The following is a 12,826-nucleotide window of genomic DNA, read 5'->3' as shown; positions in this document are numbered from 1 at the left end:
ATCAAGGACAATGTGCTACAGGGAGAGCCAGTTCCCATTTCGCTAAGTTCCCACTCATGGCTCCTTCTGCTCCTGCTTTTGGCATGACGACAAGTAACCTGGGCACCAAGGGCTCTCTAGTCTCTTGGCTGGAGAGGATTTCTGCTGGAGGGGCGCAGTGGGATCCAGCCACGAGGAAGGACTGTGGCTCTTTTCGCCAGGTCTACACGAGACTTTTCTCGGAAAGTTTCCCACCAGTTTGGCTGCGAGTACTAGTGCACCCGGGGCTTCAGCTGGCTGCCAGCGTCTGCCACCATGTCAGTCACCTCTGCTCCCGCTAGGTTACCACTGCTGCGGTAGCACCAGTGTTTGCAAGGGACGTTTTCCAGAGCGCCGGGGAGTGAAGGCAAGGCCCTTGCTTCGCTGTTCACTCCTTGATCCCCTCGAGAGAATCCCCCTTTGCACCTGCTGTACCACTGGTATTCCCCACCCCACAAAGTAACAAACAAAACAAACCCGAAAGTGGAGACTCTGCCACCCCTTGTGCTATCGCTCAGCCAACCAGCCCCCACCCCTCACCCCCCCCAGGAACCAGCGCTCCCCACAGCTGAAATGATGCAGGGAACACAGGGCAGGGAACAAGTGAGATCACAACGGAAAGAACAAGGAGAAGCTGGAACCAGGAGTGAGCCCCCCAAAGCTGTCAGCAGGTATGTACTGAGCGGGGTCGAACAGTCTGGCGGTGGATTCTGGGAATCCGCGCACGGAGCGGCAGCCTCGTCCAGAGTCCTGCGGGAGGAGCCGAGTTGCTGGAGTTCTGCCTCGTCAGGTTTTTGGCATTCTGCATACCGGTCCGTGGCAAGCTCGGGCGGGAGAGAGGTTACTGGTGTGACTTGGGGCCCGCAGGGGGTAAGGTAGAGTCGTCAAAGAGGGGGTTCTTCACTTCCATTTCTCCAGTCTGCAGCGGTTGGCAGGGAAAGAAGATGGGGGGGTGGAGCCAGCAGGTTAGAGGTCACAGCAGCTTAGGTCAGCCCCCCCCCCCCCTCTGAGCCACTGTTTATGACGACACAATAGCCTCCCCGCCTCATCCTCCCACCAGGCGGCACAGCAGTGCCGCTGTCATTAGCAATTGTATTGCAGAAGTGCCGAGAGGCTCCGGCCACGATCAGGGCCCCGTCGAGCCGGGCGCTCCGGCAACACACAGCGAGAGACAGTCCTGCCCTGAAGTGTAGATGCAGCCAACTGCAAACATTCTTCCATTGACCAAACTGCATTTATGCCAGGGGCTAGGCCACCATCGCGGCAATGCTCCGGGATGTCACAACCCTGAGCACCGGAGCGACGTCAACCTACTATGTCAGTGGAGGCCAGGCCTTAGACTATCTCTTCACTAGCCGTGCTTTACCGGGATCGCTGTACCTATATCCTATACGGCCAAAGCCTTCCCAGCATTGACACAGCTCGACTGGGAACGCTGGGCTTTGTACCAGTAAAACTGAGCCACCCCTCGGAGTGAAACAAGCTGCACCAGTAAACGTGTAATTTTGCCATCGCTGCTACGTCTACATGAGGGACGTGCATTGATCTGGGATCACAGCTCCTCACACCCCTCACGGACGTCACTATGCCAGCAAAGTCTGCAGCATAGACTGGCCCGAGGCCTGGTCTACACCCAGACGCCCAGCTACGACACTCAGGGGCTGTGAAAAACGTTGTGCCCTCGATTTCGTAGTTAGGTCAGCCTAGCCCCGGGTATAGACGTGATTAGGTTGATGGAAGATTTCTTCCATTGACCTAGCTGCCACCTCTTGGAGAGATGGATTACTGACATAACGGAAACCCCCTTCCATCCACGTAGGAAGCATCTACCCCGAGGTGCGACAGCAGCCCCGTACCTGTGCCGCTGTAGTGTAGACATAACCTGAGGCCGCTGCCCTGGGCTCTGTGACGCGCTGCTGCGGGGTTGGGGTTTGGGAAGTGACGTAGCTGGGATTGGGACCTGGGGGCTCCCATCCTGTGCTCTATCTGCTGGCCGACCTCGTGGCTCCCAGAGAGGTCACATTTCCATTCTGAAGTGCGGCATTGTAGGAGCAGATTACGAAACTTCCCTGAGGCTGGGTCCCGCCCTGGCTTTGTGAGGAGGGGCGGGAGGAAGTGTAGATGGTATAGACTCTGGTGCCCTTGACTTCTGCCCACCCTTCCTGTGCTGAGGGGACAGTCTGACCTGCCTGGGCTGTGCTGATCACAGGACTTTTGGACGTGGGCTTTGGCCAAGTTACCAGGAGATGTAACCAGTCACCAGCCGGGGTCGGAGCTGCCGTATAAGATGATGGGTGGGGGAGCGGGATGAGAGAGAGCACACAGCTGGGAATCTCTCAGATGGACAAATCTGAAGGCGCTGCCTCTCAGCGGGGAAGGGGGAGGGAGAGGAAATGCAGCCCCACTACTGTCTCCTTTGGGGACGCCGCTGTAGGCCAGCTTTACAAAACCAGCCCATGAGCCAGCCTTTGCAGCTCTGCAGGGACCAGGAGCTGAAAATCTGACAGGAACCAGCTGTTTATTCTCCAGACTGCCAGTGTGCGCCCTTGAATGGGCTGTAAAGATGTAATGATGACCCTTAATCTAGGCCCTGATGATCTGATAGGGACAGCGATTACCATGTGAAAGGCTGCACTCAAGCTCCCTTTCTGAGTCACTGTGCTTTTCGCACTGTAGCTTGTAACAAGGCGGGTAGGCACTGCCGCTGGCCAGGGGGGCCACTGTCACCAAGCCCAGGAAAAGAATCTCGGGGTTTGCAGCTGAGGCTCTCTTAAAGCACATCAGCCAGAAAACCCCATCTGGGGGGTTACACTGGTCAGTATCTCTGGGGAGGGAGCAAACCTGGTTTCCTTGCCTGATCTAATCAATATCACCCAGCGCCCCCTTGCCTAGTTAGCTGACAGATGGGAAGTGCCCCACTCCATTCCTGCACTCAGTGGGGGAGAGATTCAGAACAAGCAGTGACCAGACACAGCCAGTTACTGGGTCTCCGCCCACAGGCTGAGGCTTGGTCTATGCTTCAAATTAGGTCAACAGACCTCAGGTACTCAAGGGTGTGAAAAATCAAAATCCACTGCCGTAGCTACGCTGTCCCACCCCCTAGCAAAGACGCGGCTAGGCCCCATTGATCTGGCTGCTGTAGTTAATCCACCTCCCTGAGAGGCGGCAGAAGAATTCTTCCCCACCACACTCTTGAGTGACATAGTTAAGCCAACCTAACCCCTGGTGTAGACGACAGAAGAATTCTTCCATCAACTTAACGACCACCTCTTAGGGTGGTTAACTACCCTGGATTAACTACCCTGATGGGAGAATCCCTCTGGTCCCTGCAGCAAGTGTCTACGATGCAGCGTTTCCCGTGTAGACAAGCCCTCAGTTTTGACTTGATCATTTTATATTGATTATAAATGGTCAGCAAATATGTATCGTTACTATATCATTCATATACAAGTTGGAATGTAACGTTTCAACCTTAGTAAAGCTTTTTGCTAATTTCTCATTGAAGGTTTCGACTAAACTGATACACCCCCACAACACATTTGGGTTTCGAAGCAGCCAGCCAACTCTATTAAGCAGCAGGGTCTAGATCCTGAACAGGATCACTGGGAGCTTTTTGGGGGGCCGCCTTCAGCTTAGGTTGAATCCCCTTCTGTGCGAAGGGAAGTCAGGAGGAGAAGGATAGGATGGGGATCTCAAGGAGGAGATTTTGCACAAGAGCCATTTTAAAAAGGTCTCGTTGCAAAGAACAGTCAACTCGTTCTTTGTAAGGGAGAGGGTTTTGGAACTGCCTGAGAGCAGGGATCCCATTCCTCCTCCCCGTCTGCCCAGTGCCTGAGGGCCCGGCAGATTCAGGCAGCGCCAGCTCAAGCGGCTCCCGAGGTAGCTCACAGGCTCTGAGGTGCGATGGCTGCAAGGGAGCATTGAGAGGAAAGGGGCGGAGGAAGGGCACACGTTGCCAACTTACAGGAGCCAGCCCTGGGCACTCATACACCGTGAAATCACCGTCTTCGTTCTCTTCGTCGGAGGATGCTGAGTCAGGCAGTTTGGGCTCCTCTTTATGCCTGAAAAGAGAGAGGCACGTAGAGATGGAGGTGAAATCCACAGGGTCAATTTCCTCTCCAGCTGCAACAGCGCAAACCCAGCACTGTTTAGCAAAGCAGACCCTCCAGCTAGAAGGTTGAAGCAAACGGGGATTCCCAGCACCATCCTGTCGGCACCCTCTCCCCCTGCCCGGGCATTTCCTGAACTGCAAGGGGAACGCCTTCAGAGAGCTCCCGATCCCGGCTCTAGACTGTGGTGACCCTTATTCCGGACTGACCCTTGTTAACAGCCGGCAGCTGGCAAGGCCGTTGCTGCTTTCTCGGAGAGCTGGAAGGAGTCACTTACTTTTCCATGGAGAGCATCTGCTGTTTTTGGTGTTGGTAGTGATACATCTGGGCGCTCTGAGCCAGCTTCTGATCCCCAGGCTTTAAAGGAAAAACAGGAGATGTGAACACAGATCTCCAGAGAGTGATTAGCTTTCCATGGCCCACAGAGCCTCCAGTACAAACCGGAGCCGAGGGTGAGAGACAGGTTTTAACATGACTACAGATGACTTCTTTTAAAATACCTCTGCAGCACACCCCCTCCCCCTTTGTGTTTCACCAACCTCTCTAGAACTCATACAGGATTTGCTCACAAAGTACAACCTCAAGTGTTAAAAATTGACCATGCTGCCGACGGGTCTGACAGAAGGTCCAGAGTGGCTTACCGAGATCTTTTCATATGGCAGGGGGCCGGGTAGCTTCTGAGCTGGGTAGTCGGTTTTCTGAGCTAGTCTGATTTCCTTCTGCAGCCTACAGAGGGGACAAGACACTGGGTAAGCAGGAATGATTTCAAGGGACAGGTCCCAAATTAAACCTATCCACCTTCTTAGCTTTTTCAAATTCCCTTTTCAACCATTCCTCCCTCAGAACCAAACTACCATGGCTTGGGGCTGCAGCAATGAAAATTCCTACCGGCAATTCCATAACAAACCTAAGGGTGGGGGGTTCACCCACCAGGACAGGTACCTACACACAGGCTGAGCTAAAAACCATCTCAGCATCTATCTGCTTGTTGGTTCTGACCAGGCAGGAAGTGCTGAAACACAATCCTCCCACTCAGAGGCCTGGAGAGAAGCAGTCTTGTACCTTTCAATGGCATGCCTGTTCTCCAGAGCTGAGCAGAGAGGCCAAGCATGGGACAGGGCCACAGAGGTATAATGAATAGTGTAGAGAAGAGGCAAAGAGTCCTGTGGCTCTTTATGGCCTAACAGACGTACTGGAGCATAAGCTTTCGTGGGTGAATCCCCACTTCGTCGGATGCATGCTCATGCTCCAACACGTCCATTAGTCTATAAGGTGCCACAGGACTCTGCCGCTTTTACAGATCCAGACTAACACGGCTCCCCCTCTGATACTCGAGTGCAGAGAAGGCTGATCGGGAGCTTCTGTTCTGCCTGTCCCACAGCACAAGAACAAGGGGATGTTCAGTGAACCAGAACAGAAGATTCAGATCTGATGGAAGGAAATGGTTTTCTGAATGTGGAATTAGCTTGTGGAACTCTCGCCCACAGGCTGTCAGTGAGGCCAAGAACCTAGGGATTGGAGGTTTATATGGATAACAAGAACATCCAGAATTCTCATTGCTCACGCTAACGTGTGTTGGAAGGAATCTCATACTTTAGAGCGTAAGCTAATCTCTCTGAGTGCTGGGGAACAGGAGGGAATCTTCATGAGGGACACATTATTCCACATGTGCCTCCTACATGGTTTCTCTTGCTCTTTCCCCTGAAGTATCTGGTGCTGGCCACTATCAAAGAGAGGACACGGGGTGAATCCAGTCTAGCAGTGCCCATGTTTTTATGAGTTAACTCCATTCATTGCAGCACCAAGCCATTTAACACTGGTCTAGCACTCACCTCCGTGCAATCAACCCAGCATTTGTGTGGACTGAGCCAGGGTGTGTGATCTGCTCACAGAAAGCAGGGCAGGAGTCTTCCTGGTTTCAGGTGGTTACCCTGGACCCTTATGTATCTGGTAAATTCATTGGAACAGGGGCTGTTTGCACAGCGCCTACCATAACGGGGCCCTGGCCCATGCCTGGGGTTCTTAAGTGTTCCTGCAACACGATAAGTTAATCGCAGCTAGAAAGGCTCCTTCTGACACTGTCTCCTAGGATATATTAATTGGCCGTCACAAGTGACAGTGTATCCAAGCATGCGGCACCTCTCTGCCCTAAAACTCTTCTCACGAGTGATTCACATCCATCCACCCGGGCTATAGAGCGCCCATCACCACTGCGCCTTACAACGACTGGTACTGAGTATCTGACAGGATGCTGGGCCCACTCTCTCTTGCTTTAGGCATTTTATCTCCCCCATTTGCCTCCTGTGGGTGCAGCTGGAGATGCGTTTTGCACCATGCCAGGCGAAGACTCAACCTGAGGTCCCTAGCCCAAGGAGAGCTACTTCTCTCTTTTAAAATCCTTCCCCTCTCAATTGCACAGAAGTCCAGGCACAAACTCAGCAGGACACCAAGTGGCGGCCCAGCCGTTTGCTGGAGGAGGTCCCTGCTGGCTTACCTGCACCAGCAGATCGCAGCCACGATTAAAGCAACAATGCCGGCGACAGAGAACACCACGATCATCCCTGCAGAGGAAGGAACACAGCGCAGAGCTTGTCACCTGGCCGCTACTGACCAAGCTAGCCCAAAACAGACAGAGGGGTTGTTACGGGCTGGGATGGTTTGCCCTCCCTGCCCTTTCAATAACTAACCCCTCCAAGTCCTGTAACGCCTACCCCGCTGGGCACTATTGCTCACAGGCACCCAGAGTGCAGCAGTTTCAATGCCTGTTGTCGTACAGGTACGTACGACAGTAAACCTGGTCACTCCACGGATGCAAGTGTTGTCAGTCTCATAAGCAAACTGAATTCTGTCTCGCCCCACTGGGAAATGCAACAAACTCCCAGGAGAGGCCAGCCTGAGCTGCAAAGCTCCACTTCAGAGCCAAACTGCCTCTTGGCCCATCACAGACACAGCGGCAAGCCCCAAGGTGCTAAACCAGCTCCCGCACCCCCGCACAACCTGGATCGGGCCCATCTCTAGCTCTGAACTCCAAAGGGAAGCCTGCACTTACCGAGTATCAGGAGGTCATTGGAAGTGACATGGAACACCTCCACCGGAGAACTCTTCACTGTCTTGGTGGTAGTGGTGGGATGAGATGTCACAGCCCTGTGGCTCGCTCTGTTCCTCTGGGGGGACTTCCCTCTCGCCCCAGTGGTTTCAGGATGCTTCCCTGCCGGGGTGGCTGTGCAAGAAAGCAGAGACCACGAGCATCAGCAGAGGCAGCGGGGCCCCGCAGCACCCAGCTCTGGGGCAGGCAGCGGAGATATGGACAAAGAGGTGAAAACCATTCGCTACCCCCATTGGTGTTGTCATAAATATAAAGGGAAGGGTAACCGCCTTTCTGTATACAGTGCTATAAAATCCTGCCTGGCCAGAGGCAACATCCTGTGACCTGTAAAGGGTTAAGAAGCTCAGCTAACCTGGCTGGCACCTGACCCAAAGACCAATAAGGGGACAAGATACTTTCAAATCTTGGGTGGGGGAAGTGGGGCAGGTTTTTGTTTGTGCTCTTTGTTTAAGGGGTTGTTCTCTCTTGGGACTGAGAGAGGCCAGACAGAAACCCATCTTCTCCAACCCATCCTAATCCAAGTCTCCAACACTGCAACCAGTATAGGTAAGCCAGGCAAGGCAGATTAGTTTATCTTTTGTTTTATGTGAATTTTCCCTGTGTTAAGAGGGAGGTTTATTCCTGTTTTCTGTAACTTTAAGGTTTTGCCTAGAGGGATGCTCTGTGTTTTGAATCTGAAATACCCTGTAAAGTATTTTCCATCCTGATTTTACAGAGATGATTTTTACCTTTCTTTTTTTGTAATAAAATCCTTCTTTTAAGAACCTGACTGATTTTTCCATTGTTCCAAGACCCAGGGGTTTGAGTCTTTGATGATTTTGTAACCAACTGGCTAGGATATTATTCTCAAGCCTCCCCAGGAAAGGGGGTGTGTAGGGCTTGGGGGGATATTTTGGGGGAAGACGTCTCCAAGTGGTCTCTTTCCCTGTTCTTTGTTTAAAACACTTGGTGGTGGCAGCATACGGTTCAAGAATAAGGCAGTTTGTACCTTGGGGAAGTTTTTAACTTAAGCTGGTAAGAATAAGCTTAGGGGGTCTTTCACACGGGTCCCCACATCTGTACCCTAGAGTTCAGAGTGGGGAAGAAACCTTGACAGGTGTTTAATGCTTTAGCACCGACCAGGACGCGCCATCTTGCTGTTCACAGGGATGCAATACAGAACCCCAGAACATATGGAAAGTCCGCAACGTACCCCTTGCTAATAGAGGGGCTAGATCCTTAACTCCCACTGCAGCCAATGGGTCTTGTGCTACGACCACAGGATCGGGCCTGTAGCTGTTGGGGGAATCACTTGTGGAATAAATGTGAAATCAGCAGTCGCTCTCCTCCGTTCTAGCACTTGTGCTCCCCATTATAAAATACAGCCATAAAAGGCAACTTTATTGCCCTGGCATCAGCAGTTTGGGTGCCTTTTACATTAGGAAATGAAGCTATGAAATCTTTCAAGAAATCCCAGCTCATGGGATGGAAAAGGGAGAGAGAGAAGACAAAATTTCCAAGGTAAGGAATATCTCTCCCCAAAACCATGTCCCTTTCCTCTGGTCACCAAACACGCAGCACTTCTAGAGCATCTTTCATCTAGAATCTCACGGGAGTGGTCATCCCTCTTTTACAAATCGAGAAACTGAGGCACACAGAGGTTAAGGGAGTTCCTCAAGGTCACACAGAGTTGTAGTCGAGCCAGGAATAGACCCTGGTCCCCTGCTCTAACCACTAGCGTGCACTGCCTTGACATGCCTAGAGGATGGGAGTCTTGAGTTTGTTTCCAAATGAGGAAGCGCACGTGTTCTCCAGGCCCTGGGCTCTGCTGAATCCAGGAGCCCTGTAATATGGTATTTGCAGAGCAATGAAAACTCCATGGTCTGCTTTCCCCCCAACTCACCCAGCCAGGAAATGCTAGAAACACTTCCCTGGAAACCTAGTAATTCAGTACAGGAATTTAAGCACCAATCTATTAAATCGGCAGCAGGGACAGTAAAACAGAGCCCTCAATAAGCAGGACATTTCAGAGGGCTCATGTTTATTTACACAGTTTTCAGCCTTTGAGCGGAGAGTCTGAGTTGTTGATCACAGGGGTTTTGTCTGAACTTTGGGACCGTTGGCCTCAGAGTCACTAAACGTGGAAAGCAGCGCAATTGCATGAAAGCGGCTGGGAGAACAGGCTAAGGAGAGCAGGCAGATGACTTCTGGACTCACCATCCTGGAGCAGATGGAGGCGAGAGGCATCCTGCCTGGCCAGCACGTCAGCTAAGAAGTCGATTTCCTCCTCTAGGTTGGGAACAGAAGTTCTCCCTGAGGAAAGAGAGAAAACTGCTGTAATGGTTTACTGCCACGGAGCATCGGGGGCTTACGGCTCCCAAAGGAATGGTCAGCTGCCCGCAGCAACGTGTGCATTATACAGGGCAAGGCTCCAGCTCTGGGGCTGGAGAGCAAGTGACAGCTTGGAGCTCCTGCAGGAGCAGTTTCCTCCGCAGGCAAGTCTGAAACACACGCCGCTAACAGAGGGCAGGGGCTCTGAAACTGGGGGTCGCGAGTACATCCACAAAACAGAGAGCAACTGCAATAAAATATATCTTTTAAATCTAGTGTTTTAGAAAATGACACACACCTTTCTATCACAATGTAGAGTATTTACTTCAAAAAGTATCGCAAACACACAATGCAGCGATTGCTGTTCCTAAACAACATATATATTTGTATTAGCAACACTTTAAGGAAATTGGACTCTGGGGATCGGAGTATCATGGGGGCAGGTTTGTTGTCTTGAGACTAAAAAGGTGGGACTGAAACAACGTTAGAGGGCTTGATTGTTGCATTAAACTGCAGACCAATCAGAACACTGAGATCGGCAACAAAAAAAGGTAATTTATAATGTAACAGCCAGACACACAGGGAGGTGTGGCGCTGTGGGGGTGCTTAAGGCGGTTACAGCCACCTCAACATTTGCCTTAGCCCCCGTGCCCATCTCTCCCAGCGCAAAGGTCAAACCTTATGCAGCAGTAAGGCTGGCATGGTATGGCATTGCCACCCTCCCTTCTGCAATTCTGCGCTGCTGCTGCCCTCAGAGCTGGGGACCCAGCCAGCAGCCCTGCTCTCCGGCTGCCAAGCTCTGAAGGCAGCGCCGCGGCCAGCAGCAGCGCAGAAGTGAGGCTGGCGATGGGGCGCTAAGTCCGCTGTGAAAATGGATATTGACAAAATTTCTTCGCGCCCTCCCAGTGTTAAACTGTAAAAAAAATTTTAAAAATAGCTTTTCTGCTTATAATTATAATAATTTGATAAAAATGTTTTCATCTTCATTTAAAAGCAATGAGAAAACGTAAATTCATTTTAAACAATAGGGTTATAAATTTAGCATTTAAAAATGTTAAATATAAAAATGTGTTTTTAATTGTTAAGGGCAGCGGGGGGCGGTCGCACTCAGAGGCTTGTTGTGTGAAAAGGGTCGTCAATACAGAAAGTTTGAGAACCACTGTGCTAAATCCTGCAGCCTGTAGGTGAGTGTAGTCAGTGGGTCTTGTGCTGGGACTGCAGGACTGGGCCTTAGCTGGTGAAACGGCTGAGAAGAAACAGCACCCACCCGCCTCCCTAGCAAGCGTCTTCACAGAAGCAGTACACTGGCACCCTGTACAAGAAGCACTGGCAAATGCCAGGTGACTCTCTCCCACACCTGTAATTCAGACTCTGAGCCCCCCAGAACACACAGATAATAGTTGAGGGACTGTGGGTGTCACCTCTCTCTCCCCTCCCCCGAAAGAGATTTTAAGCAGAACTCAGAAAATCCCACTGGCGGGCTGGAAATATTTCACTGCTCCGATGGAATCAGAAGGCGGTGACGAGCAGAAAGGAAGTCACAGCCAAGACAGCCTTCTGTACAGGTTTCTCATATTGCGATCATAGCCATTAGTCCCAGATAAACCCCATCAGAGCAAATCCAGAACCCTAAAAGGGCAAGGTCTGGCCTAAAAGCGTGTATCAGCCATTGAACTAATTTAAAATGTTTTATTAAAGCTAGTGTTAAAATTGTCTAATACAAAGGTCTACAAAGAGTTTCTATACATCTGGCTGTAACGCTTGAATTATCCAAAAGTACAAAGCTTGGTTTTAAAAGCCATAAAATTCATATAGTACATAATCTGCAATATCTCAAATGAAGGTTAATAAATGTAATGATCCAGTTTAAATACTAGCATCCAGATACGCCAATACATCACTCACAAAAAGTTACACTAAGAATAGTTTGTGGAAAGCAAATATAGCAGTGAGTGTAGATTGTCCCTCAGTAATTGGGAATTTAAGATAGGGTGTCCCTCCATAAATACAATCCATCAGAGAAGTATTTCAGTTACTTTCCTGACTTTGCTTCTCAATGGCATGCTAGCTCAAAAAGCCAAGCGAAATATTTGCTGCAATCACAAGGCTAAGAAGAAAAACACATCTGTTTAGAAGCTACCTGGGAAATGTCCCTCTGCATTTGTGAGCAAAAGACGACAAACAAAGGTACAAACCTTTTACATTGTTATAGCAGTGATTGTAGGGTCTCTCTTGAAATCACACAGGCGGTGATGGAGCCGGAGTGGGTCTGGGCATCAGAGGAAAGGTAGAGTAGGGTAGACTAAGACCAGCGAGTGTGTTTTAAACACAACTGGCTCTATCGACACTAGGGGAAAAGTCCTGTCTGAAATGGTGTTAGCTAACACATTTTCTAACATACCCTTTCCCCCCTACTCTAGATGTGGCCCTGGAGTAGATGCTGGATTCTCTGCATATTGGACACTGGATATTTATCTAGACACTCCCTGCCCTGCCACCTTGGAGTTCTGGAGACATCTGAGATCATTGAGGCTTGCTCCGAACTTGTCCTATGTCATCAGAGCCCCTAGGGGCAGGTAGGAAGCCCTTGGAGCTGGTAGCACTCACCAGAGGAAGAGGCTGTATTATTGAGAAACGGAGGACTTGAAAATTATTTATCTCCATGGAAGATTATTATTAGGTAGGGTCTCCTGGGAGGGGCAGGGGATGAGAGAGGGCACTTTGCCCTTACTCCAGATCCTTGGATGAAAGGACATTTTACACAAAGGATTCTCAACTCCTTCCCCTTTAGAATCCAATACCAGCCCTGGTTGGACAAAGCCCAATTTTTCCTGGATGTTGAGGAGGGTTGAGAGGCGCAAGGTGCTTCTTAGGCTGGGTGGGGTTTTCATTCAACCATCCCATTGTTCTCAGCCCAGGCAGGTGTTGGATACGGGAGCCACTGGGTGGGATCTCACAGCCTGTGTCACACAGGACGTCAGACTAGACAATGGAATGTCCCTTCTGACCTTGACACCTATGGCTCTATGGCTGACATGGGGCGGGGGGACTTCCTGCCAAACATATTTAATGTTTCTGAGTGCATGCAACTTGTAGGTTGTGTGTTGTGCACAAAGATCTCAAAGAGCTTCACAAACATCCACCTTCTCAGCACCCCTAGGCTTGGCATAACTCCCATTTGTGTGAAATATGGGGCTGAGGCAGACAGCCTGGCCAAGGAGCAAGTCAATGGCAGCGCTGGAAAAAGAACCCAGGAGTCCTACTCTCCAGCTGGGACGATACT

The 12,826-nt window shown here is 50.7% G+C and overlaps 1 protein-coding gene across 1 annotated transcript in view; it reads right to left on the bottom strand.

The window, feature by feature from the left end:
* Positions 1-570: 570 nt before the first annotated feature.
* The window catches only part of NPDC1 (neural proliferation, differentiation and control 1), a 125,076-nt gene continuing 112,820 nt past the window's right edge, over positions 571-12,826 (bottom strand). Inside the window, exons 3-9 of the mRNA XM_073314302.2 lie at positions 9,430-9,525; positions 7,177-7,347; positions 6,622-6,688; positions 4,769-4,853; positions 4,405-4,484; positions 3,983-4,079; positions 571-937 (exon numbers count right to left, since the gene is read on the bottom strand). Coding sequence (XP_073170403.1) covers positions 860-937; positions 3,983-4,079; positions 4,405-4,484; positions 4,769-4,853; positions 6,622-6,688; positions 7,177-7,347; positions 9,430-9,525 — 674 coding nt within the window. The 3' untranslated portion in view covers positions 571-859. The remainder of the gene's footprint in view (positions 938-3,982; positions 4,080-4,404; positions 4,485-4,768; positions 4,854-6,621; positions 6,689-7,176; positions 7,348-9,429; positions 9,526-12,826) is intronic.

Source organism: Lepidochelys kempii, chromosome 16, assembly GCF_965140285.1.
Source record: "Lepidochelys kempii isolate rLepKem1 chromosome 16, rLepKem1.hap1, whole genome shotgun sequence".
Lineage (NCBI taxonomy): Eukaryota > Metazoa > Chordata > Testudines > Cheloniidae > Lepidochelys > Lepidochelys kempii.
The sequence above is the reverse complement of the archived record's forward strand: the minus strand, read 5'-3'. Positions and strand labels throughout refer to the sequence as shown.